General features: G+C 34.3%; 1 protein-coding gene and 1 pseudogene across 3 annotated transcripts; both read right to left on the bottom strand.

Annotated features, from left to right (window-relative positions):
• Positions 1 to 740: 740 nt before the first annotated feature.
• On the bottom strand, positions 741 to 3,407 carry LOC112420489 (transcription factor IIIA-like; annotated as a pseudogene). Its single transcript, XR_005645480.1, has 6 exons — positions 3,212 to 3,407; positions 2,698 to 2,838; positions 1,751 to 2,042; positions 1,386 to 1,621; positions 1,140 to 1,283; positions 741 to 1,057 (listed from the first exon to the last, which is right to left on the bottom strand). The product of XR_005645480.1 is annotated as a transcription factor IIIA-like (transcript).
• A 10,423-nt stretch (positions 3,408 to 13,830) lies between these two features.
• On the bottom strand, positions 13,831 to 27,648 carry LOC11417852 (E3 ubiquitin-protein ligase KEG). Of its 2 annotated transcripts, none has more exons than XM_039832384.1 (17): positions 26,902 to 27,648; positions 26,312 to 26,695; positions 23,683 to 24,045; positions 23,356 to 23,586; positions 22,287 to 22,409; positions 21,862 to 22,198; positions 21,620 to 21,777; positions 20,553 to 20,710; positions 19,844 to 19,965; positions 19,624 to 19,758; positions 18,474 to 18,598; positions 18,175 to 18,279; positions 17,828 to 18,067; positions 16,421 to 16,757; positions 16,149 to 16,337; positions 15,720 to 16,025; positions 13,831 to 15,491 (listed from the first exon to the last, which is right to left on the bottom strand). In XM_039832384.1, the coding sequence occupies exons 1-17, from the start codon at positions 27,252 to 27,254 to the stop codon at positions 14,277 to 14,279; spliced, it is 4,881 nt and encodes a 1,626-aa protein (XP_039688318.1). In that variant the 5' UTR covers positions 27,255 to 27,648; the 3' UTR covers positions 13,831 to 14,276. The 2 variants fall into 2 exon arrangements, with proteins under 2 accessions (XP_039688318.1, XP_024635241.1); XM_024779473.2 differs by having other exon boundaries at positions 26,312 to 26,701; positions 26,902 to 27,647.
• Positions 27,649 to 27,966: the final 318 nt, after the last annotated feature.

The raw sequence follows: 27,966 nt of genomic DNA, 5'->3' as shown, positions 1-27,966 counted from the left end.
GCACTAAACAACCGAAGTTTTCCTCGGCAGTTAACTGCCGAGGATTTCCATGACAGGGTTCTACGTAACTGACGTAGATACCCCTAAAACACCCAAAAAATGACTCAAATAAAACGCACAATACCTGTTTTTTTACGTCAATAGTGTGTTGATACCTCCTATGCTTGATGCTTGAATGATTTTGGATCAAAAATTGATTATAGAAAAAATGGATTTTGGGATTGAAATGAGGTTGGAAATGAAGGTGATGAAAAATAGTGTGTAGGGGGAGCAGGTAGCAGTTTCATCGGATGAAACATTTCCCTCGGCAGTTAACTACTGAGGAATTCCTCGGTAGTTAACTGCCGCCGGTTTCCTAAAAACCTCGGCAGTTAACTGCCGAGAAGGTATTTGCATAAATTACTGGTGTGGCACAGCCATACTATATGTGGGAACAGCAAAACTCCTTTTCTATTACAAAAGGAAAATACGAACCACAATAAAAACTATGTGCGGATCAGTTTGGATGACAAGATTTTAGAAAAAAATATATCTAATTTTGATTTTATTTGGATAGGTTTTTTAACATTCAAAATACAATTGTAACTTTTTTATTAATATTACATTACATAAAATAATGGGTGAAGGGGAGGAGTCGCACAACAGCAGAAAAAATATGTAGAAGGAGAATTGAAGCCAAACAATTTTCACAAAATAATATCAAAACACTTCTTTTTTTTTTTGATGGAAAGCGTAGAATATAACTGTCAATCATAATTCCTCATTTATATATTAAAAAAAAAAAAAAGACCATCATTCATGACTATACATTTATCTTAAGTGTAATACTGATCATAATCCTAAATATATAATCTCTACGCAATACAATCAACCAAACCAGGTCACCACATATGATCCATCCATCTTACTGACAATCCTGCACAAATAACAAGTTCTCTAATTGACTAGGTGGGATAACTCTCTTCCTAACCAACATTTCTACTGTGGGAGGACATTTTCTCTTCACCCCTCCCCTTGGCCTTGACCTGAATTCTTCATCAGCTTCTTCAAAATCACCCTATATGAAGTAAATCTTGATGAGCATTTTAATTCATCACATGTTTTTATACCACAAGAATAAGCTAGGACGGAGAACTTACAAGGGCAAAAGCATGTTTTGCAGTCTTTTCATGATTATCTCTCACGTGTTTGTAAGCAAATCTCATTCCACAATTAGGAAATCCACACACAAACGGCTTTACTTGAAAGTGTACAGCCTTCTCATGCTTATGAAGATTAGATTTCTGTAGAAGCGAATCCACAATTGAAAGTTAAAAGATGTAACAAAAATTTGGAATTAAGCTTAGTGTATGCAATTCCAATGTTTGATGGAGGAGACATCTTACAGTTGAGAATGTGCTGTCACAACCCTCAAATTCACATTTAAATGCTTCGGATGAATTGCTGGCTTCATGTGTGCGGAGATGCCTCTTCATATTCTTCTTCAGTTGCTTAGTCCCACAAGTGTCGCAGGTCACATATTGATGGCAGGATTTAACATGAGCTTTAAGGCACTCGGAATTAGTGAAAAATTTCATGCAACCGGGCTCTAAGCACACCACTTCAATTGTTTCGAGCCTAACTGCAGAACAAAGATTTTCGTCAAAATCATGACAACATCTTTCATAAATCTAAATAAAGGACAACACTGCAAACAGTTGATGGAAAACTAGCAAATTCATATAACAAAATCGAAAGAGAGAAAACTTGCCATGAGAATCTTCATGCTTCTGTAGTTGTGATGCATATCTGAAAACCTTTCCACAGCCAATTTCAGGACATACAAACTGCTTCTGATTTTCACCACTACAAGGAGGGGTAGAATTCTCATCATGCATCTCTTCAACATGTCTTTTCAAATTGCTTTGCAATGAGAAGCCACTTTTGCAATTCTCAATAGGACATTTAAAAGTTTTCCCTTGATGTTGTAGAAGGTGACGATTCAGATGATCCTTTCTTCTGTAGCTCGCCTTACAATCTTCAAGGCTGCATACAAATGGCCTCTGTACAAATCACAAGAAATTGTTAATACTGTAAAAAGAAGCGAACAGAAATCCGATAACTGCTGATTAGCTTTGACAAGAACAAGAGACACATGAACAAACTGCAAACCTCGTTTTGAATTGAGCGTGACCGAGGCATATCCTTGATGAAGCTTCTCAGGAGGTCTCCCAACCTGATACTAATCCACCAAGGCCAAGCGTAATGCCTCGCGCATATTGGAGTTCTTTGTCTGGGATCCAATGCTTTCACACTATAATGTCCATAATTATTTTATAGATCATTTTAGTGTCTAAAAGATTACTTTCCTGCAAAAACATGTATCTTCAGTTCACTCATATTCATATTTTTCAAGGAATAGAATTCCGAAACATTACCAAACATGCAAATCATCTTCACATTTATCCATACAAACTATCAAACGATATAAAATTTTCATGAATAAATAAACAAGTAAATTATTATAAAGTATAAACTAGTTTAATTTAGAAAGCTCCAATACACAAGTATTTACAACAAAAACAAATAATAAATCATTTATAAGTATAAACTAGTTAAATTTAGAAGCCACGTTAAACAAGTATACACAACAAAATCAAACAAGTATACACAGCAAAATCAAATAGAACCATGTGATGCTTATGATTGAACAAATACCTCAAGGGAATGGCTTTGCATATGCTGCAGCAAATAAGCATGTTTTTTAAAACTAGCACCACATTCCTCACAAGTATTAGCTTTCAAACCACCCTCTAATGATTCAGGTTCAGTTTCAACTCTTGCTTTCTCCATCTCCTCCTAAAATTCACATTAAAAGAGTCACTAACAATACAATACACCATACACAATCAATCACACATATTTGACTATAGAAGCTCTAATTGCATAATTAACTAATTAAACTTAAACATAAACAATTAGGATTTAAAAAACCCTAAAATCATAAAACTAAAAAGATGTTGATTTTTAAGAAATTGAGTGACCCATTAGGTTTAAACTGCAGATAAAACACTGAATTACAAGAAAAGCAAAACAATTAGGGATTTCATGAACTCTTAAACTTTAACAAACAAAACCCTAATACTCAAAAATTGTTCATTTTTAGAAGAAATTGAGTGACCCAATTGGCTTAAACTATAGATCGAAGTTTGAATTTCAACAGAAACAGTACCTTATGTTCGGAATTGATGTGTGAGGTAATTAGGGTTTTTTGGATCTACAGATGCCGCAGAATTGGCAGTAATAGCGTCTAATATCTCTGAATTTTGGGATTTCATCACTTTGGATTGATTCTTCCATTGTTGATAGAAGGAATTGTTGGGGAAATTGAGGGGTTCGATTTGAAGAGTGAATGAATGAGGCTACTAGGGTTAGAGATAAGTCTGTATATATAAGGTTGCTATACGATGTCGTTTTTGCATAAGGTTTTGAGTTTTGATCCTGCAAAAATAACTATCATGTTAAGGGCACAAAATAAGGATCTAAAATAGGAAATAAGAAATAAATATGGTGTGTGTTCACGTGGGAAAGGTTAGATTAAAGTGAAGAACATATTTTTAACATGTTCTCTCAACACTAGATTTTTCTTCACACTATCTTCCAATAATTTAAAAATTCTGAAAACGAAAAAAATTCAGATAATTTTTTTTAAAAATTCTCTAATTCATTTATTGAATGTTAGAATTTTTTTTTTTGAAAAAAAAAATTATTTCAATAAAATTAAAATTTTGGAAACTAAGATAAGTTTTTATTTTTCTAAAAAGAATATATTTTTTTAATTTCATAATAAAATAAGATATTCTGAAAAATAAAATAAAAATCCTAAAAAAAATATTTTGAAATTAAATTTTTTTATTTTTCTAAGAAAATAAGGTTTTTGAAATAAAATTCAGGAAAATTCCGAACAATTTTTTTTTCATTTTTTCAAAAAAAAAAAATCTAACATTCAATAAATGAATTACAGAATTTAAAAAAAAAATTATCTGAATTTTTTTATATGTTTTTAATTTATGAAAATTAATTTTCAGAAGTTTTAAATTGTTGGAAGATAGTGTGAAGAAAAATCTAGTGTTGAGAGAGCATGTTAAGAATATGTTCTTCACTTAATCTAATCATTGAATCCAACTTTCCCATGGTGGGAAAGGATTAACCTTTCCCATGTGAAATGCCACCAATAAATATTGTAATGAAACATTTTTATTAATTTATTAAATTCAAACACCAAAAATGTAGTATTAAACTCTTGGAGGAGAGTTTAAATGTCATATGATCATCTGCAATGTATAATTTATTCAAAAATAAATAAAAACCTTTCTTATCAAGTCTTGTATTCTTTTGGAAAAAGAATATGCTAGCTATTAGATGTTCTTACTTCTTGTTTGTATAGAGATAGTTTAAAACAAAACATTTGATCATAAAATATGCACTACTAACATTAGCCATGTGCAAAGAGACATGAATAGCTAAGTTCATTTATATCTTTGTTTTTAACTTACCAGCAATGAAAGACATTGCTTTTTGTTGCAAGATGTTTTTGATTGTCTTGAATGGAGTTCTCATTTCACATATTCAAGTTATCAGCTGAAAATGTATATATTGAAATCGCTAAATTCACTTAATCTCATCCACCCTTAATTCCCCCTCTCTGTTTTCAACTTCTAAAATTAAAACTTATAAGTTTCACATGTGATTAAACTTTGCAGTATAATTTGTTTTTGCAACGAACTCGAATGCATGAATTTGTCCATGTGTATATGAAACGACCTGAATTTGTGGACCTCATGCAAAGATTTTGTGTGTTGGGGGATGGCAACCAAGATCAAGGTATAACCCTTTGTGCTTATGTCATCTCAATTTCCATTGAACCTTATTAAACATTGCTTTTCCCGCTCATTGAAAGTGTGTTTGGCGTCTCGCAACGACATGGGACACAACACCGACACATATATCTACATTCAATTATTCAATGTTTTCAAATTATTAACAGTTCAACGTGTTAGTGTTATGTTCGTGGTGGTTGAGTCGATACTTTATAGGTTAATAGACATATTTCTTTAACAAATACAATATCATTTGATGAATGGGGAAGCAACATATTTATACATTTACATTAACAAATGTCAGTTTCAAATAATGGACTTGTCATATTAATAATTATACCATTAACGTCAACAAGTTAATTGAAATTAAGTTAACCTAACGATTACTAATCGATCAGTGGTAAAGATCGAATATTTATGCATATTACATAAGAATGCATAACATCTATTGTAAATGAGTTTTGACGGTTAAAATAAACTAACAAACTAGCTTAACAAAAACCAAATCAACCATATAATTGGTTTTCTTAAAAAGAATAACAACGCATAAGGGCCATGAAGCTGCATTGTCAATTTGTCCATTCATCACACAATCTTGTTTTCCGGCAAATTTTGTATCTTGCATGGTAATAAACAATTAAACTAATCTTGCTGCTCTAAAACTTGTTGTTGTGCTAAATAAGACAACAATATAATTTACAAATTAATAATAAAAACATGTTTGATTTAACAAAACTATGTTCAAATCTTTTTATTTTAACTATAATTATAAAATAGTACTTTGTTTACACTTCACTACAAACTTTTGAAAATTATGAAATAAAGTGAAAACAAAGGATTGATTTCATAATTAACGGTAAACATAAAATTGTATCATCAAATCAAAGAAGTCGGTTTATAGTTTTTTCTTTCTTCTATAGTATGTTGTGATGATGATGTAGTAATGAACACTACAAGTTATATTTTGTTTTCTTCGTGTTTTGGTTTGATTTTTGTTAAATCCTACACTACAATTGGATTTTCCTCTAAGAAGGTTTTTAGTGAGAAAGTTGTTTATTATTCCGTCTGTAAATTATGAATGGTATTTTTTATACAATTTTGAAGAACAATCTGTGTTTAATAATACATACATACACACACATATATATATATATATATATATATATATATATATATATATATATATATTGAAATATGTAGATGTGCATTAATTGTTTTTAATATTATAAGTCAAATAATTAGCAGGTAACATTTTTTTAGGCTCGTGTGTTTGCAAATGTGTCTTTTATTTTACGTTTTTGTGGAAAAGAAAATAAATAAATATAAAAGAATAGATATAAACAAACGAGAGAACAAATAAATAAATGAATAGATTTGTTGATATTTCCATCTAATTTCAAAGTGATAAATGATGTAATTTATAATTTTTTCAAACAAATATAACATTACTAAGGGCCCGTTTGTTATGGGTTAAAATGAAAGTGATTTTGACTTAAAATAATTTAGAGATTATATTTTAGAGATTTATGAAAAATCAGAATCTATTTTGTGTTTGTTTACCGATAAAAATCACTTTTTTTAAACAAATAATCTAGTTTGTTTGAATACAACTATATAAAAGGGATTTTTTGTTACAAAATTAGTTCAATCCTTTAAAAAAATATTTTCTCTCTACTATAAAAAAAAAATCTATTTTTTGAGAAGCTGCTCTTAACAGCTTTTCATTTGAAGCTGTTTTTAGATATTTTTTTTAGATTCTGATTTTTTTAAAAAGCTGTAACAAACGGATACAATATTCTTAAAAGTGATTATTTTTTTCTTGAAAAAAACTATAACAAACGGGCTCTAAATATCGTGTGAATATTTATAAAAATTAATTCAGTTATTTGAGAGTAAATAGAAACATAATACTTTCCTTAAAAAAAAACATAATATCTAAATGTAATAAGATTTAAAATTGGGAATCTCTTTCTATTTCTAACATATATAATATTTATTCTCACATGACATGCATGAAAAGGAAAATATGTATTCTTTAAAAGATATATTGGTAATTCAAATGTAGTTGGTGTTGTTATTTATGATTGAAATACTTTTTTTTTTTTTTTGAAGAAGAAGAAGAAAAGTGATTGAAATACATGACTTCAAAAATCATATTTAATACATGAGGAATGATGTATATATAGACACCCTCACACTCTTTCAAAGTTGTGTTTAGTTCATGAGCATAAGAGAAAATCAATTGTGTCAATTTATCTACTATTAAAAAAAAAGTTAATTAACAAAGCATGCATTAACCATGGTTCGATAGATTTTTAAAACAGATAATAGTCATTTTGGTCCTTGAATGTATAAGGAGTGGTCGTCACAGTAGTCCTTTAATGTATCAAAATTTTAAAATAGTCCTTAATTGAACATTTTGTTAGTCAAAATAGTCTCTAACATTGAAATAATCTCTCAACACTCACAATAACTCTTTTCATATAAAGACTAACATGATAATAAGTAAGTATATATAACGACTGATATGATAATAAGTAGGTATATTGAAGGACTAATATGACAATATTAATGAAGTATCTTAATGGCAGAGACTGTTTTGACTAACGAATATCCATTGCACATACAGGGACTAAAATGTCTATTACCCTGTTTTTAAAATGTTTCTCTTTGAAAATTGATTGAAGCTAGTTGTGTATAACATCAAGTAAAAAAATTGCACAACAACATAAAATATTATAATAGTTGTATTCTTTGTATGATTTAAGTTGATTATTTTTTAGGTCATTCTTTATAAAAAAAAAAATAGCAACTTATGACTTTTTTTTTTTATGGAATTAGCAACTTATGACTTGTTGTAATTGTTTTATAATATAAGAGATATAAATACACTTCACTAAAAAACATATGAATACACTTAAAAAAAACGTTGCAATGTCTAATTTATTCAATAAAATAAAAACCTTAATTACCAAGTCTTGTATTCTTTTAGGAAAAGAATATGCTAGTGATTGTATTAGATGTTCTTACTATTTGTGTGTGTATAGTGATGGTGTAAAACAAAAGTTCGATCATAAAATATGAAGCTAATAGTAATAACATATGAATACACTTTACAAAACAAAAATATATGAATACAATTCTTATATAAAACATATGAATACATTTTTCTATAGTTTTTGGATGTTATTTCATTCACTTTTCAAATTTCTCTTTTTTTCATTGGCTGAACAATATTTAATCATTGTTCAGCTCTCCAACGGTAGTTAAGTGTTGTTCGACACTTTTTAGATCGGTTTCAACATTTTTTAAATTAGTTTAACCGATTTAAAAATTATTGCGAACAACGGTTAATTATAGTTGAGGGTAAACAAGTAATTTTGAGATGACTGAGAAAAATACCGGAAGTCTAAGAACAATTTTTATAGTTATTTTACACAGTTAGGTGATAGTTATTAAACAAAAAAAAAAATCATATAATTTTATAAATAATGAGGTAAAATAAAATTAATTTTGCAAACCAATTAATTTTGTTCCATATTTAAATACGATCATTAATAAAATAATGAAAATTATATTAGAAAAAATAAATTTCCAAAATAAATTTTAGTCAAATTAATTCGAATTAATGGGATTGTCATGTCTCGCATATTCATCCATTTGCCTTTGGTAAGTATAATGAAATCGTCAAATGTGTGTCTAATGTATAAAGGAACAATATTAGGTAAATCTGATATGACCAAAGTTAGTTATTAATAACCTAGTTTTGTAATGCAATTTTGTAGCCTAAGTAGGAGAAGTGTAGGAACTTGGAAGATCTTTGATGTGAAACATAACACATTATCACCAATCATCTAAACAAACTTCTTCCTCCTCTGGTCCCTCCAGCAGAGCCCGTATCTCTTCGTAGTTCCTAGTCCGGTGCAAACTTTTCAGAATTTGTTCAGCAGATCTAACAAACGAAGCATCCAACTCGATCGGTCCTCTTGTACTGTGCTGACCAAAGACAGAGAACATGGTTCGCACGTCGTCGTCGTTCTTGAGTTTCATCCGGCCGAAGTGAAGAGATCCGACTGAGTCGGACAATGGACGTCGATATTCAACTCTGACCACCCTCCTCGTGTCTTTGTGGTTGTGTTGACGGTTGATTTGATCCAGCTCATCCTTCAGTCCGGAGAGGGTGATATCGTCTCGAATCCTAAACAGATGGGGTGGTGTTCCACCGTTGTAGTAGACTGCCGCTAACTTGGTGTTCGGATCAAAGCCAGGGAATTCCATGTTTTTTTGTCTGATGTAATTTAATTGTAATGAAAACAGGGACCCATATTTATAGAGATATGTGGGCGTTGTGGACCACAAAAATTATCGGTGCAATGTGAGACACACAAAAGAATCCAATGCTGAATAAATCCGGATTCTAAAATCCAAACCAACCCTCACCATACTCAAAGTCCCAAGTTTCCCGTTGTTCACCCCAGTATCGTATGTTTCCGGATTATATATTCCGAATTACACCAGAAACTTTTGGTCGGTGGTCTGCACCACAAAGAAAACGTTTTTCAAACGTTTTAGACGGTGGTCAAGTTGAAAAATGTGTTTCTACACGTTTTTTGACCGGCATTGATGGCTTCCCCACATTTTTTTACTCCCCCTCCCCTATAAATATGGTTCATTTCCTCAAACATTTGCACACCTTCTTCTTTCTCCTCTTCTCCTCTACAACGATGTGTTTCCATCGTTGCCCTTTCATACAAAGAGGCCTATTTGGAAATCCATCAGGGGTCATATGATCTGTCAATAGGGAAGGGGTCAGTCTGGGTGTGAGGTTGGTTTGTCTGGGTGTCATGTTGACCATCATGGTCTCTTGTTCCATAGAGGCCCCTGTGCCCCCTCTGTCTCCCCACAATACCAAAGCTACTGGTATGTCCTATCAGGCAACATTGGTTTCTTTTTCCCTGCCATCTTCTTTCCTCCCCCCTCTTTCCTCTCCATCGGTGGCTGGCTGGAGCCACCAGTATTGCTTATGTACTAAGTTAAGAGTAGAAATAGATTTAGCATCTTATGTAATAGGCTTAAAAAGCTTAAAAATTATTGTAATGTATTGTTCATATATTAATAAAATGAGTTGTTTTTATGTTTGTGCTTTTCTATTTCTGTTTTTTATTTTATTTGTATTTTATTTTATGAATTTTGAAGATTAAAATTGCAAAAGTTCTGGAAAAACATTATTCTGAATTTTCAAATCCGAAAACATCTGCAAAATTCTAACAATGCAATCCAGAAAACGAAATCCGGACCAAGGGCGCGCAAGGAAAGGCATAGGGTGGGAAAAGTAATATGTGACTATTACTTTTCCCACCCTATAAGATTCTCGCGCGCCCTGCGTTTTTTCCAAAAATGCCCTTGAGGTTTCCGGATTTCATAATCCGGAATCATGTTTACTATTTCGGATTTTATAATCCGGACAATTCTTATGTATAATCAGCCATCAGAATCTCTCACATTTCAGCAGTTTTGCTTTTAAAAACAACAAATAAACTAAGTAAAAAAATGCTAAAAATCTGTCAAATAAAATCATAAAAATTTAAAAATACCACAAAAAAATTCTAAAAATAAAAATAAACTAGTGCAAATTTTTTCAGATTTTTCTGAGAATATGAATAATTAAAAAAAGAAAAAGAAAAATGGGTCTAAACAATGAAATTTAAGATTTTGAGGGGCGGAGTCTTGTAAGAAGTTCCTTATAAGGGAGTCATGGTCCTTGAATTTTTTCTGATTTTTTGGGGAAGTTTCAGAGCAATCCGATCAAGTAACCCGAAAACCAGATTTTTGACTAAGAACAGGTAACAATGACCCAAAACAAAAGGATAAGAGTTAGGAAGATTAATGAGTAAATAGTCAATTTCCCCCCTGAAATTGTAAGTTTCGTCAATTACCTCCCCGAAATTAACAAAACTTCAATTACCCCTCTGAAATTGCATAACGTTAATCAATTTACCCTTCCGTTAAATTTTTTTGTTAACTGTTTACAGTTATGATCAAATACCCTCCTGAAATTTTGCACTTATGTGCAAAATGCCTCCTATTGTCATAAAAATTCTATTCACAAGAAAATGAATGAATATATGCCAAAGAAATCATGGTTTTGTCATGTGCAGCCTTTTCATTCATATTTCATATTTATCAACAAGCCTTGTTTCTTCTTTCTTCTGCAGATATTAACCTATGGACACACAATTATCAAAGACTTGTGTACTTTATGACTGCATACTCTAACATAATTACCAACTTGTGTAAAAAAAGTCTTATATATATGTATATATTTAAAACACATGAGAGTAACATACCTTCCATAAAGATTTGTATGACCAATAGCTGCATAAACATGCATTCCATACATATTTATATGATCAATAATTGTTAATTTGTTTGCCTTTAATATCTTTTGAGTCAAGCATAAAAAAAATATAATTTTTCAAGTTTAGGGGGCATTTTGCACATAAGTGCAAAATTTCAGGGGGGGTATTTGATCATAACCGTAAACAGTTAACAGAAAAATTTGACAGAGGGGGTAAATTGATTAACGTTATGCAATTTCAGGGGGGTAATTGAAGTTTTGTTAATTTCAGGGGAGTAATTGACGAAACCTACAATTTTAGGGGGGAAATTGACTATTTACTCGAAGATTAATATTGTCCATAAAATGGTTATACATGTTACAAATATGTTTAGGATTTGTGCTGATACAGTTCGGATTATATAATCCGAACTATTTTACCTTAAAAAAGGGTGTTTTCGAATTATGTAATCCAGAAACATCATGTAACGCGCCCTATTTTTTGAAGTTTCCGGATTACAAAATTCGGAAAAACTCGTAACTCCATTTTTCATCCTATAACAAAGGAAAACACCATTCTGGATTATAAAATCCGGAAACCTCAAGGGCATTTTTGAAAAAAAACACAGGGCGCGCGAGAATTATATAGGTGGGAAAAGTAATTTTTAGTGGCATACTCCTTCCGTTCTCAAGTCTCTAACCCAATGCCAACTAGACCAAATCCCACAAGCCAATAGTATCATATGGTTTTAGTGTCACTTGAGTTCAACTTGTTATGTAACTTTCTTAGAATGTCGTCGAAGTACACTATAAACAGTAAAGAAAATAATCTCAATAGTTGATGAATAAATCAACGATTGATGTGTACAATCACAACAAATCATGAATGTTTTTGAACTTTGAACACTAATTGTCGATTTATTCCACAATATTTGAAAATATTTATCTTAGAGGATTCAAACTTCCTTGGATACTCAGTCTCGTGACTGAAAACAATGTTACTGGGTATTTAAGGTTGAACAATGTTACTGGATATTTAAAGTTGTCTTTTGATAGTCACATGGGATGGACGCATGCAAACCAATGGTTGATACATGTAACTTCCGGTTATCAGTTTTCTTAGATAATATGAAGAGGCCAGTTCATCTTTGCTCCATTTAACATTCCTCCATTTAATCCTTTCGAATTCACAGATAAGTGACATGTGGCAAAAACCAATCCAAGGGTTAAGATTAAAACTCTAACTAAGATTAAATAATACTAATAATTTAGAGAATATAAATTAGAAAAAGAGAGTTTTGGGAAACAACAACAACAAGAACAAGAACCATTCAGTGGTGAAGCGGTTGAATTTCAGCTGACATTCAACAACAACGCCTGTCATCATATCATTATAATCATCATTTCTTACTTTCTTTCTTCCAAATTTTCAATTGAATTTCTCAAATTCGTGTTTTTTCACGTCACGCAAAGCATCGAATTGAATTGATTCATCGTTATCATCGAAGAGAAGTTGTTGTTTAACAATATTGCTAGATTGGAAAATGTTATCTTTGGAGTTTTTGATAGGAACCCTTGGCTGCTTCTTCTTCCTCTAATCTTCTTTATGTCTGCTTCTTCTAGAACGGTCGTGGAGATATAGGGCCGCCGGCGTCCGGCAGTGAGAGGAAAAGGGAGAGGCAGCTATCAGCAATGAAGATAACGAGAGGAATCAGATGAATTAGTCTCTATTTTAAGCTTTTAGTATTAGCCCTTGGATTTATTTTTGTCATGTGTCATTTATCCATGCATTGGAGAGGAGTAAATGGAGGAATAAATGGAGCAGAGATGAACTCATCTCCAATGGGGGTCCTTACTTAACAAGGACCGCTCTCCGTTAAGGACCCTCCATTGGAAGAAGAAAAAATGAGTCCCTGTTAAGGAACGAAAAACTATATAAGGACCCTCTCTCTCTTGGGTAACTAACGGGTTCAACATTTAAAAAAGTAATAAAATGTGTACTACTTAATCCCACTTGTAAAAGGAGTAATAAAATATGTACTATTTGATCTCCCTTATAAAAAGGAGTAATAGATAAATTATTTTTGTTTAATGATGTAAAGATAATGAGACATATTTAAGTACTTTTCATTGGAGTCCTTGTTAGAGTATTGCGACATGTGGGGTCCATTTAAAGAGTCATTGTTAAAAAACTTCCATCGTGGATGCTCTTAGAGTATTTCCTTAAACGGCATGAAGTTAGGTCGGTAACTGCAAAGAAGAACGGAAGATCAAGACAAATTTGCTAACTATCCATTTATACATAACATCTTCACTGAAATAAACAAATCAAATTATAGATTAAGAGAATCCGGAGTTTGAATCACCTCAAATACTCGAGGGACCGTTTCAAAAAGAAAGACAAAAACAATTTAATGTTAAAATATTAAATACATTAGATATGCTTTCCTTCTCTCTCCAAAATGGACCCTTACTTGAAAGGGATCCAAACTCCAGAATTACATATTTATCGTTTTTCAATGGATTGATCTCTGATTTCAGAGCAACTCAATGGAGACAATAGGGATTAGTGAAATGCTAATGTTGTATAATTGAATCAATTCAATTCATGTACTATGCATAACTGCACAATGATAAAGTTAAAAAAAAAAAATGCATTTAAGTTGGCGACCGAGTACGAGTACGATTTGTACAACAACATTAAATAATAAACATATATAAATATACAACTCAAAATCTGGAACTCCAAACTTATATATGTGAGTATATAATAATGAATATAAATGGGCCAATCGCCAATAGTTCGCCTTAAATCTCTATACCTCAGTCAGTAAGCCAATCTTCCTCTATCCATAACTTTAATCCATTCACTATGTTTCATTAACATCAATAAATTTGGCCAAACCACATTCCAACAATGATAGGAGTTACATAGTTCAGAGCACATGCGGTAGCAGGTCACATAAAGATTTCGATTTCTTGCACAAGAACGGACCCAGAAAAGCAATAGGCCAAAGATCTCTGAATGAGAAAATCAAGTTATGATGATACAAGCTTCCATGTTCCTAAAAAGTTTTACATCAGTTCTCATCAAGAGCAATATCAGCAGGGTCTCCTATCCAAGGTCTCCCTTCCCTCCATCGAAATCTTATTCTTAGTTTACCATTTGCATCTACTCCTACAACATGCCCCCTGCTGGCGTGCGTCTCCATCCCCCATCCCCACCTTGGTGATACAAGTCCATCTCTGATCCTTACTTTGTCCCCCACTTTATACGGTCTAACCCGTTCCATTTCACTTGCCTTACAAAGCCATAATCTCTCCACAAAACAGAATGACACCCATAAATTATCATCTTCCACCCGATGCACCACCCCGATGCTTGAATGACTCACTTCCCCCCAATGGTGGGTTGGAGTGGAAACTGATGCTCTAACCCTTACCCAGTCTCCAATACATAGCTCCTTCTCTTCTACCACCTCCACTTCTGATGGGTCTAACATCCATGTTCTTGAACCTGCTGGAGTGTATATCCGAAGTTTTCCATCAGCATCAATTGCTTGTATAGTACCAATACTAGCATGGGTGTGCCCTGACCACCCAAACCTAGGTTGTTTAACATTTTGTTTAACTCTAACCTTCTGTCCCACAATGAGTTTGTCAACTCTTTCTAGATGGGAACTTGGTCCCACCCATTTTTCTTGTTCCCCACAAAAGCCAACAAACGTGCTTCTGTCAGTTTCACCTCCTTCATAACCTATTCCTTGAACGACACCGACACTACCTGGGCCAATTGATTTCCAATTATTTACGTTTTCTTTCAGCCTCACCCACTCTCCCACTTCAAAGATTTGTTCTGCCTGCAGATCTGAAGGATCGCCTTTCCACAGTCCCGACAAACCAAAGAATGCAACCCTGACTTCTCCATCCGCATGAATATTGGTTATAATACCTTGAGATTCAGGCTGAGCCCCGCCCCAACCAAACCTGGGTTCAGCCAAACCAGGTCGGAACCTAACATACTGCCCGACTTTAAAGCTAGGAACCTTTTCAACATCTGTATAATGAGTGATCCACTTCCCTTTACGGAAACAACAAGCCAACTCCAAATATCCAGAATCCTGTACACTATGCACAACAGCTAAACTCTCTCTCCCAACACTATTCCAGTCATAACTTGGTCTATTTCCCAGGCTTGGTTTAGAGCGTACCCAATCTCCAACCTCAAATCCTGGAAGTCGTTCTGCATCTCCAGGAGAAACTTTCCACAAGCTCTGCCTACCAGTGACCCTCGCCTACAAACAAAAAACATTTAAAACACATTGTCTGATGTAACCTCAAGATGAAATCAAATACTAATTAGCATTTGCAAAACTTTGATTTTAGCCATATAAAGTGGCAAAATTCCCCCACATATATGCTATTACCTAGGCAATATTTATATAGCTTTATAAGATTTAATACCAATCCGGGTCTATTACTATTTAGGTCCTGTTTCGTAGTAGTTATGGAACTGTACTTACATTGAGGGCACCATCCATGTCAATTCGCACTATTTTTCCAACAGTTGCTGGTGATTCATTTGACCACCCAAGCCGTGGCTGATTAACGGATTGCATCACACGAATTTCTTGTCCCACCTCAAAAGGAGGAACTTTCTCCACATCAGTGACCGAGCACGAAAAAGGCTTACTTCTGAAGCAAAAGGCAACACCCATATCGCCATCCTCTTCCAAGCTATGAATTACACCAATACTGTTCCTTGTAATATCCTCCCATCCATATTTTGGAGAAGATACTGAAGCTTTCACTCTGACCCAATCTCCAACCTGATTTCAGATATATTAACAATTTAAATACAGGAAAACAATAATAAGGCATTACGCAGTAAGTACAAGGTAACAAACTTAAAATGGAAGCAAATGATCAACATCAACCAAAAGAATTGTCACCTTAAAATCTTCCACCTTCTCCATATCAGATGGATCAGCTTGCCATGGTATGGGTCGATTTGGTATTTCTATTATTAAGAGACCATCATTCTCAATCTCACTTATTCTTCCAACACTGTGATGTGTCTCACCACCCCAAGCATATCTAGGTTCTGCGACAGATCGCTTCACACATACCCTATCACCAATCTGTAAGACAAATACAAATCATGTAACAAAAATAGGACAAAAATATTAAGTCAGAGAATTAAAATAATCTACATTCCTCTTACCCTAAAAGGAGGAACATGCTCAATCTCCTCTGGTTCACAATGCCATGGATTTTGAACATAGCTCAACTCGACTAACAAACTACTGTCAGGTCGGATACAATATACAATGCCAATGGTTCCTGGTACCACATTTCCTAATCCATGCTTTGAAGTTGTAAGGGTTGGACGAACACGAACCCAATCTCCAACCTTGAACTCCTCAACCCGTTCCATCTCTGCTGGGTCAGCTTTCCATCCTCTGGATGCTCCAGGAAATCCAACACGGAGGATTCCATCCTCTGGGTCAACACATAATACTGTCCCAATGCTGTCACGTGACTGCCCACGCCAACCAAACCTAAAAGAAACAATGATCATCGAAGTTAAAGGCAAATGGGTGAAAGCACACAAGGCCCGATAAACAAAATTTAACAGACCAGACATAAGTTGGCGTCCTGTATATAACTTCTTCTGTTCATTTTTAGTTGTAACTAAGATTTTTTTACACATACCAAGAAAATCAATAAATTATGTTACTTTTGATAGAACTCTTTTTTGATAATATCATTAACTATTTATCATGCCACTCCACCTATTTATCTCACTGCAACTTAAGGATATAGTTGGCAACAATAGCTAATGTTGCATTGAACTTTGGAAACAAACAACAATAGACATCTCTGGCATGTCCATCCCTAGAGTTGTTTTTCCAGCCATGTTCTATGTCCATCCCTTTAGAGTTAGCTTCAGCTTGAGTGCAAGTTTGAACATATTTACGAATAATATCTTAGACAGAGAGAGTGATGGATATCATAATATATGAGGATAATTTGCGTTATTTTAGCGACACATGATTGGTCTCATTTTTAGGGATCTTGTAAGGAACCTTGTCTTATTCTTAGAAATTTTATCTGATCTTTAGTAAGTTACTTGCTCCCTTGATTAAGATCAGAAGTCTAGTACTTGACCTTTTTTGTTTTGCATATATAGGGGTTAGGGTTTTTTTTGTCTTCCATCGTATCAATCGAATCGAATGTCTAATACTATGCTAAGTCTCCAGTCTCAAATTTTTTCCTCACTAAACCCTATAACTTCAACCATCATTAAGATGTATATGGAAGCTATAGTGGTTTAATTTCTCTTCTCCCTCTTATTTTATCTTCACTGTGCATTTTTTCCTGTTTCACAAATTGGAATTTGGAGAAGTTTAACTTCTTATCACGTGGAAAAAATGGCATGATAACCAGAAGAGTTGTTACTAAAAGGAACAGAAACTCCTCCACATTACACAGGATCTATGCAATCTGTATGTGACTAGTGTTTAAAAAAGATAAAAGGAACCCACCACCCACCCCTGCAGGCGTTTAACATAAAAAAGCCATTACATTGCATGCATAAATAAGTGTTGCGGTTATGCAAACATCATACCTAGGTTCGTTTACATCTCCTTTCAGTTGTACATGCTGTCCCCTATCCAACGGTATGAGTTTTACAATTTCACTTGTCAGCACACGAACCTCGCCCGAACAAAATGAAACAATGAGATCATCATTATCTCTGCCTGGCACACTTTGCACAAAGCCAACACTATTTGGTTTAGCACCTTGCCACCCATGTTTTGGTTCTGTGACTGTTCTTTTAAACTTCACCCAATCTAATACGTCAAATCTACATATAGCAATAAGTAAACAAATTTTAATGCATATTTGCTGCATATGGAAAAATTATAAATATCATATCCAGCAAAAAAAATCCATAAAATGTTTTTCACCCACGTTATAGGAGATAAATGAACTCCTCTATTCACGAGTGCCTCCATCAAATCTTCGGATAACCACTCTCGGGGTAGACCTTCTAAGATGTCTCGTAGTGTCTTGCCTCTATCACAAAACAAATCTATCAGTCACGGTAATGATTTGGAATTCAATGTGTCTAATATGCTGATGTAGACGAACAATTAACAGCTAAACACAAAATATTTGTTGAGAATAACTATTCAGATGTTTAGAGAGACTAAAAAATAATTGAAATTTAATGAAAATGCAGTGTCTTAAGCTGTGAGCTTGTGACTTACCTGTGGTTTCTGACTTCAATATCAGCATCAGGATTCAATAGCATCACAACAAGCCAGTCCAGATTTTCACGTATCATTTTTGCTGTTTCAGCTGCTATATGGAAAGCATTATCACCATCATCATCCTGCACAAAAATTACATTAGAATCATAACTAACAAAGATGTAATTGTAAGCTTCCTTCCAAAAGATAGGGAAAATATTAACTTTCAATTATTTCCACCAAGTAAACAAAATTCAAAGTAAAAATAAGTTGCACATAATAATATTGGATCATGGACAAATGAAAGTGCAAAGGTTCAAATACATAGTTAATACAAGGAGCACGACAAATAAAAAAAAAAATATACATTTCACTGTCATGGCAGCAAGCACATAATCCCAAATATATCAATCACAATTCATTCCAGAATTCAATTCAGTCATTTTAATTAATAGAATACTCTCGATGTTCATTTTATGTCTTCTCCAGCATACTTGCTAAGCTTAAATAGCAATCATGTTCTCTAGACGTGATAACCCTCCAACCGCCTTTAACAGTTTAGTTTATCTAAGATTAAAATTAAATTACTCGAGAGTGGCTACAGCAAATACTGATCTCAGAAACAAACAAGTCATACCATATAATGAAGATCTGGTGAAGTAAACAGATACAACTTTGTTTATGGAATGAGAAAACAGGGTAAATAAGACCTCATGCGCAATGACCAAAGAACCATCCACAATAATGCTACCAGATCAAACTTTAACATTATTAATTATTCGAATTTGGGTGGTTACACCTAACTCAAACACAAAAGCTAGCTCAGGGGGCGAGTAATGCCTAAGTCTTATAAGAACTACTTTGACCATATCTCTACTCTCAAGTCAATATGGAACCTCAACACACACATAGCATGACATCTAGAGTATGGATAAATGTGGATCGTTAATAACAGATCTAAGATATACTTCGATACCATATTAAAATTTCAACTAGGCCCAACTCAACTGTAAAAGCTAGCTCAAGGGACTAGATTTGTCCAAACCCTATAAAAACTATTTTGGCCATATCTACTAGTAATGTGGGATCTTAACATTAATTATAGCTTTAGTTATAATTATAATTATATATGTGATCAAATGGAGGAAAGGAGAACTTGTAATAAAACCTGCAAATTACAATCCGCCCCAGCATCTAGAAGCAGCCCAACACATGTCTTTGCACCCCTAGCTAAGGCCAAGTGAAGAGGTATACTATTGTGCACATTTCGAATGTTCACATCAACACCAGCAGCAAGAATAACCTACTCAGAGCAAGCAAAACATATTAGCACATTCAAAATATTTATGGATCCATTGTCATTTTAAACAAGAAGGTGATCCACAAACCTGAACCAAGTCCACATCATTTGTCATAGCAGCTGTATGCAAAGCTGTCCTCCCATTCTGTGAATCTTGAGCAGATGGATCAGCTCCTGCTGTAAGCAATATCTGCACCAAGTCTCTCCCCTCTATATATGGCATGAACACAAAAGAAAAGATGATCAAACTATTTTGTAAAGAGAAGAAATAGCAAAAACAACTTTAAGAATATCCATGCATTAACTCTCAAATTTGAAGTGACTTTTGAAGGCAAACATGGGGATTCAACTGAACATTATTGAGTTATCACACCCAAGGGCATTACTTCAATTATGATCAAAATGAGCATAGCAATTAAACAATCTAACATCGTGATGATACTTTGCTTCCACCCAAACCCAGATGAATAACATTGCTTCATGCTTGAGTTTTCTTCCTTTATTTCCTTATTACACTTTGCTCACAGTTTTTCTTGCACTGGAGGATTCCTTACCCTTCAAAAGTTGTTTCTCGCCTTTCTATCTGAATCCTTGAAATTGACATGTAGTCAATCTTCAAGGATTACTGGACAAATTTTGGATATCTTTTTCTTGAAACATCATCCTAGTGATTAAAATACAGCTAACATTACAGCTTTAAAATGGATGCAATATAACAACCGGGCGACCAAATATTGTAGTAAATAAATAAATAGCCAATCCTCAAGATCACAATCAAGCAATGATGATTTGCATACCACTTTCATGGTCTTTCTTAGAAGCGGCTGCCATGCACAAGGCAGTGCCAATAGGGCTTGGTATGTCAATTGCTTCAGCAATCTCATCAGCAGTTGCAACTTCCACCCATCTCTTCACAACAGAAACATTCCATGTTACTACACACAAGTGCAGCGGTCTACAACAACATAGAAAAATTGTATGATGATTTGCACATATGCGATAATTAATAACAACAACAGAACATTATCTCACTGTATGGGTACAATTATGAACAAAATGACACATAAGGATATTCTTATCTACTACTGTCTAATGTATTAACTGCACAACAATATCATCCTAGACTTGGAACGTAAAATTCCAAAGAAAGCAATGTGATTCTCGAATTCTGGGTATGCTTAAATTATCAGATTAAGTTTGAATTGGATCTTTGGAAGAATAAGAGCAAAAAAGCTATCATCTTCAATGCCTAACCTAACAATAATCCCTAACTCTCATCACAAAAGTAAAATCTTATTCCTAGGATACATGCATAAAAGCCCGAGATCTGTAAAGACCAAGAGAATATATAAATAACTAGTCAAAAATCTTACAACATATGACTGGGAATTTTGCAGCAAAATATAAAAGGAAAACACAGTGATGATGAAACAATAACTAGAATAACTAGCTTCACTTATGTAGTATAATGATACTCAGCTTCAATCATTATTGAAACCAGAAATGCAGATTCAATGTAAAATTGGTTTACAGAAATATATCATCCTGTTACCATCCTTAAATGTTTTCAATGATACAAGAGGATAAGAAATAATTAAAGTAATTCATAGCACCTCCTCCAGTCAAGCTACATCTTTCAACATGAAGGTACTATGCTATGACTGAAAAAAACATGCAGCGAACCAGAACACTATAGATGTGAAACTTCAAGTTGATGACAAATACACTTCCGAAAATCTGTTTTTCCTCAGTCTAATATATAATATGTTAACAAATATCCCAATAGTTAATCAAGTTTATATACCTCTACACTGACTACTATACAAATTCTAAGATATAGAAAATCGAATAAGTAGTTACTCACGTCAAATTTTTTGAATTCGAGATGGCCATTGATCTACAGCCTCCATTTTCCACTATCACAAGAGCACAGTCTGTGAACTTCTTGGCAATTGCCCTATGAAGTACAGATTCACCTTCGTCATCCACTGCATTGGGATCAGCTCCAGCTAAAAGTAACTCCTGTTATTTGTCCCCAAATAATTTAGGTGAATATAGCATCAATAAAGAAAAGGAATCATTAAGTAAAATTTAGTGAAAACGCACTCGCATACAATCTGGCTGACCATGATAGGCACAAACGTGAGCTACTGATGGGCCCAAGCCATCTCTTAATCGTGATGTCACATTAGCATTTCTTTTGATAAGGCTACATACACATTCATGGGACCCAGCTGCTAAAGCAAAAACAAGAGGAGGATCCCCGTCTTTGTCCAAGACATCAACATTTGCCTCTGGATAATCCAGAATTGTCTCGACCAGTTCTGCACTGCCACGTCTACAAGCCAAGTGGAGAGCCGTTTGCCCATCAGCATTTTGAGCTTCCAATAGAGAAGATATGAAGTTGCTTTCATTTTCGGATGCAGCCTTGGCCAGAAAGTCTCTGTACAGTAAATACAAAGAGAACAAATGTAATGACAAACAAAAATTTAGTATAAGCTAGCTCAAGCCATAAAAATCCAGAGACCAACCTAACGCCAGTGACATCCCCTTCAGACACAAGTCGATGGAGACGATTTGGGTCCTGAGGAATCTCTAATTCAGGTACTGGGGAAGCCTCTGTTACATTTGATACAGAGCCCTTAACAAGGTCACTGCATAAAAAAGAAATATATAACATTTTATAAGATAATCGCTGTTCATTTAACATCAAGGAAGCTCTTGGAATTGATTGTTTGAGTTTATCTTATGACATAAGCACACATATAATGTTTGAGAGAACCTATCAAAAGAGAGTATGACATTCCCACAAGTTGTTTCATTATATAATTTTATTATATAAATATATAATAACAAATTACTAAAAACATTAATACAAAATATATGAAGAAATTCGTCCCCCACCCCCCCCCCCCCCCCCCAATATTTGATAGCCTCTCCTATAAAAAACCTGGAAATCCCAATTCCATTTGGAATTTTATCAATTACTTGTCTATCAAAAAATTAATTGAATTTAGCTACCTTTCTTACACTCGCAATTAAATATACTTCAAAAAAAGCATCTATATAACCACGATTATATGACCAATCATATATAACATTGATAATTTTATCAGCAATAATTTTTTTAGGAACACTTTTTTGAAATAAATTAAATAAGTTAAAATTTTGTTAAGATGAAAAAACTGGTTTATAGAAAAAAGACGCTATAAATATTCCGAAAAGTTGCATTTATAAGCTTAAGAGAAGCTAACCCTTTCTCTTCTTCATTCCCATCCATCAACAAATTCTAATTTTACGGTAAAAACAACAGTTGAAAACGCAAATAGATTTTTGATTCGCAAATACAAATGGAAATAAACTCTTCTTGAATTGTGCACTTACGAAATAAGCTCTCATATGATAAGCACTAATTGAATAAAATACTTAATTAAGTAGTTTATACAAATGTTCCTTGAATAAGAAAACTTTGCATTGAGCACATTCAAAATCAAGCTCACATTTCCATACTAAATCAGAAACACCATAACTGCTCAATCAGATATTATAAAAACCAACCTTGAAGATGCAGTCATGGTTATAATAACTTAACAGACTTACTTATCAGGGCTTGCAGGAGGACTGCGTGGTATTTCTTGCAAATGACGGAGAAATATTGCCAGCATTGCATTGAAGGTAGGTCTTTTAGATGGTTTGAATTGTAAGCATTCTCCAATCATCTTCCACAATTCCCTTGGAATTCCACCACCAACCACACTAGCATATTGTGGAGGCTGTTTCTTTGCCTTGACAACTTGTCGATAGATTTCTTCTGCACTTAAACCAGCCCAACTGCACAAGCATAGTTTTTTCCTAAGGAATTTGAAAAAGAAGATCGAAGAAAATAAGGAAAAAAGCTAGAGTAAATAATGAGTTTTCTCCACGTACGGAATGGCACCCGTGCACATCTCGACCAATGTACAACCAAAACTCCAGGCATCTGATTCGGGAGATATACCTATTCCATCATCCCAGAACAAATTTAATGACTTCTTCACAGGTTCCCAGGCCTCTGGTGCTGTGTAATGTGGGCTGAGCATTATACATTCCATACAGGAATGGATCTTTGCGGAGTCGCACTCAGGTCTAGCCTTCCAACAGGAAGGCTTCTTCAGAATTGTAGCAAGTCCATAATCAGAAACCACAGCATGACCATTTGCATCAAGAAGTAGATTGGAAGGCTTTAAACTCATGCAAACAACGCCTGCAGCATGAAGTTCAACAACCCCTCGTGCAATGTCTGCCCCATATCTACATTTGGCAAATTACAATGTTACTATTATGGCTGTAAAGGCCAATAGAAATGCTATACGGAATAACTCTTATACAACCAAAACAATTATTAAGCTGCCTATATAGCATGGATAAGAAATCAGGCAATTAAATTAACACTAATGCAGATCGTCACAAAAAAAAAAAAAGTAAACGAAATGTACTGCTATTAATAATAATTGATAATTACCTTTGTATCCATTAATCATTTTTATAATACCACTTTACCTGCGTATGGCCGGTTTAATTTAACTTCATCGGATTTCGTGTCAAAAGTCTTCGTATCTTTTAGCATAACTCTTAAATCAAAGGACAAATAATTCTGACTAAAACTTCTCTAAACGATTCCATTCAAATATTTAACTGTTTTACGATGTTCTTATACTAGAGCAACATAAAAATAAGAGACTGGAGTAAAATATAAATATTTTAGACACCAAATAAACCATTCAGATTTAATAAAGCCACAAGATAGAGTTTCCTTTCCAAAATTTGATTAGTATTCATCCAAAACCTAACAACATTGTGATGTATGCTACTTATACCAGTCAAATCACTACAATACTCATCATGGCTTCAAATCGTATGTCACATCATTTAATAAAACGCGGTCTCATTTCAAGTAATCCTACTGAGTATTTAACAACCACGTAATCAGTTCGACATTCATAATTTTCATGATATCAGGATTAATTAGCACCATTAATATTTGCAACCTCAACATGCAACCAGTGTTGTTAAATAGTAGCTACAGCGGCGCTATAGCACGCGTAGCGGATTTGATCAAATCACTATTGTTCCGGAATACACTATTTGGTATAAAATATTGTGAAATAGCAGCCTCAGTGGCGCTGAAGCACTGGTGCATACCGAAATTGGAACAAACCACTATTTTCCACAATCTGCAATTGACAACACTACGTGCAACACAGTAGAAACTAGAAACTAAATTGAAAACCATGATTGCATTACTAATCCAACACAATAATCACCCACTATGCTACTCGGCATTTGTCAATCACGGGTCCCAGAAAATAGCCGTTAGTACAAATCCCACTATACGATAACTGGTTGTATAGAAAATTCAGCTATAGCCACTATACAACAACTGTTTGTACAGTGTACAGAAAAACAGGGAGTATTTAACGACTACATGAGAGAGAGAGAGAGAGAGAGAGAGAGAGCAATGAAATTGTGAGTATTGGGAAGGTTTCAACAAATTAATAGGATTAGTGGGTGTATTAGGAAGGTTTCCATAAATTAACTGGATAAGTGGGCGAGGAACTAACAGCCACAGGTCTCAAAACAAAAACGCTCTTTTTAGGGTTTTGAACATTAATGATTGGTTTTAAGTAACCGAGGTCACGGACCCGGAATTGTGAGGGAGTCGAATAGAACCAGCTTGCAGAAGCGCACGATTCCACCATTCTTACATCTTTGCGCAGCGATCCCTGCGCACCCACCAATTTGCGTTTCAAGCCATGCACAAACACAAGGGGTTGCAAGATGTAGCAGCGTACGATTCTACGTTCTGAATCGCGATCTAGTCTACCATGACTACGCTATTTAACAGTACTGTCAATCACAGATCACAGAAAATAGCTATTCGTACAAACTCCACTATAGCCACTATAAAACAACCGTTTGTATTATTAAATAATGTATCACAGAACAATAATGATTGCATAGCGAAATTTGATCAAATTGATGTTGTTTTGCGATACACTATTTAGTATAAAACATTGTGAATTAGCGGCTACAACGGCACTACAGCACTGATGTATATCAAAATTTGAACAAGCAGCTATTTTCTTCCACAATTCTCAATCGACAATACTACGTGCAAATCAAGAGAATGTAAACTAATCCAACATAATGATCACTCAATACGCTACATAGTCAATCTCCAAAAACAGAAATTAGCCATATGTACAAATTCCGTTATAGCCACCATACGACAACAACAAGCTATAGCCACTATACGACAAAAACAAGCTATAGCCACTATACGAAAAAAACTGTTTGTAACAAAAACGGTTTGTAATACAACAACTGTTTGTAATAAATAGCATATCGCAGAACAACAGTTGATGTGTTCAAATTCTGGTACACTATAAAGTTACTATACCGGCTACTAACGGCTACTCAATACCTAGTCAAATCAATTTCTTCCAATGACATTAATCAAAACAACAACATGAACAGAAAAAAGCTAAATCAAGATAAAATCAAAATTTCAAAAAACCTCAAGACTTGTTCCAAAGTGAGTCTTCCTTCATTCCTTAGCATCTCCGATTGAACCGATCCAAAACACTTATCCATCACAAGACACAAACCCTCATCAACCTTCATAGCACCATGAAAAGTACAAACATTCCTACACCACATCGAAGTCCTACGCAAATCCTCCAACTTCCCTAACATCCAATCCAAATCCATTCCCTCATTCAATACCACCTTTTTCACCGCCACTTGATGCTTACACCTTCCACCACCAATCACCGCCGACCACATCTCCACTCCAGCTCTCCTCCCTTCCCCAATCCTCCTCACCAATTTCAAATCCTGATGCACTCCAACCTCAATCACCGGCGCACATCCTCCCGAACTCGACGCCTGCGATCCGCGGCTGTTCCTACACATAATTGAGCAAATAATAACTCTTAACACAACCTCTTTTTAATTTTATATTTTAAAAAATTTCAAGTATAAAGTCTATTTTAAAAATTATTCTACATAATTTAAAATAAAAATGAATTTCTCAAGTAACAAAAATTATAATATGTATGCATAGGTAAATGAATAGATATATGATGATTATTGTTTAATACATACTTGCGGCAATCTAGTTTCTGATCGTCACCGTCGTCAACCTCGCTGTCATCTCGGTCTTCATCATCATCGGTGAAATCACAATCACCGCCGCCACCACCTCCGGCAGCGGCGGCGGAATCGGCGGCGGAGAGGATTAACGAAAGAACGGCGTAGTTTTTGCGGAGAGCTTGAACTGAGTTACCGACGGTGGACACGTGGCGGCAACGAGGACATGTGAGATTAGCGTCGGAGGAAGATGAGAACATTCTAGAAAGACACTCTTTGCAGAAGCCATGACCGCATTGAAGAAGAAGAGGAACTCGTTCTTCTTCGTTGTACCGCGTTTGGCACACCGAACAACAAGGGATTTTCATTTCTGCTTACTCTTTCTCTCTCTATCGTGCTTTTCGCTTCTATTTATTCTGATTTTGAGGTGAAAAGCGCGTTTGAGTTTGATCGGAAATTGAGGTGAAAGGATCTTAGTTTAAAAGGAAATGGAAGATTTTAAGGGTGTGAATAGCAGATCTCTATAGGTTAAGTAAAGGGAAAGGAGTATGAAGTTTGTAGGGTGAGTTTTAAGAGTGATCAATTAGGCTAATGATGAAGGAAATCTAGAGAGAGAAAGGTGTTTAGGTAGAGAGAGAGGAAGAAGAAGGTTGTGATTTGTGAAAAGTGGGGTTTTTGGTATTCATTTTTGTTTCTTTTCTCATTTTCTGACAAATGGATTTTGGCCTAGGTCGGTAGGAAAAAATGGAAGGAATTTGGGTTGGGTTGGGTTTGCTTGGACTTTGAACTTTGAAGCCCTCAAAACACTTGCATGCTTGATAGAGAAGTGGAAAACAACTTGATGAGTTTTTTTTTTTTATTCTAAATATATGATATGATATGATTTCGTTATACCGCAAAAAGATTTAGTGTGTGTTTGGACGAGCAATGTGGATATAACTGTTACAGAGAATTTATAGTTCTTTTGCTGTGGTTTTTAGAAGTTATAATGTGTAGTTTTTGATTCAGTAATGTGATAAGTACCTTGTCTGGGGAGTAAGTTTGTAAGAATGAAGCTCAAAGGAATTGATGGTGGTATGG

Source organism: Medicago truncatula, chromosome 3 (assembly GCF_003473485.1).
Source record: "Medicago truncatula cultivar Jemalong A17 chromosome 3, MtrunA17r5.0-ANR, whole genome shotgun sequence".
NCBI classification, from domain to species: domain Eukaryota; kingdom Viridiplantae; phylum Streptophyta; class Magnoliopsida; order Fabales; family Fabaceae; genus Medicago; species Medicago truncatula.
Note: the sequence above shows the minus strand (reverse complement) of the source record. Positions and strands in the feature narration are given on the sequence as shown.

What these genes read in the sequence shown, in the direction of transcription:
- LOC11417852 (XM_024779473.2), bottom strand. Translation starts at nt 27,254, where the DNA reads ATGAAAATCCCTTGTTGTTCGGTGTGCCAAACGCGGTACAACGAAGAA. An exon ending in ATGTGCACGGGTGCCATTCC is followed by an intron (nt 23,587 to 23,682) that starts GTACGTGGAGAA and finishes ATGCTTGTGCAG; the next exon opens with TTGGGCTGGTTTAAGTGCAG. An exon ending in GGGGATGTCACTGGCGTTAG is followed by an intron (nt 22,199 to 22,286) that starts GTTGGTCTCTGG and finishes TTTACTGTACAG; the next exon opens with AGACTTTCTGGCCAAGGCTG.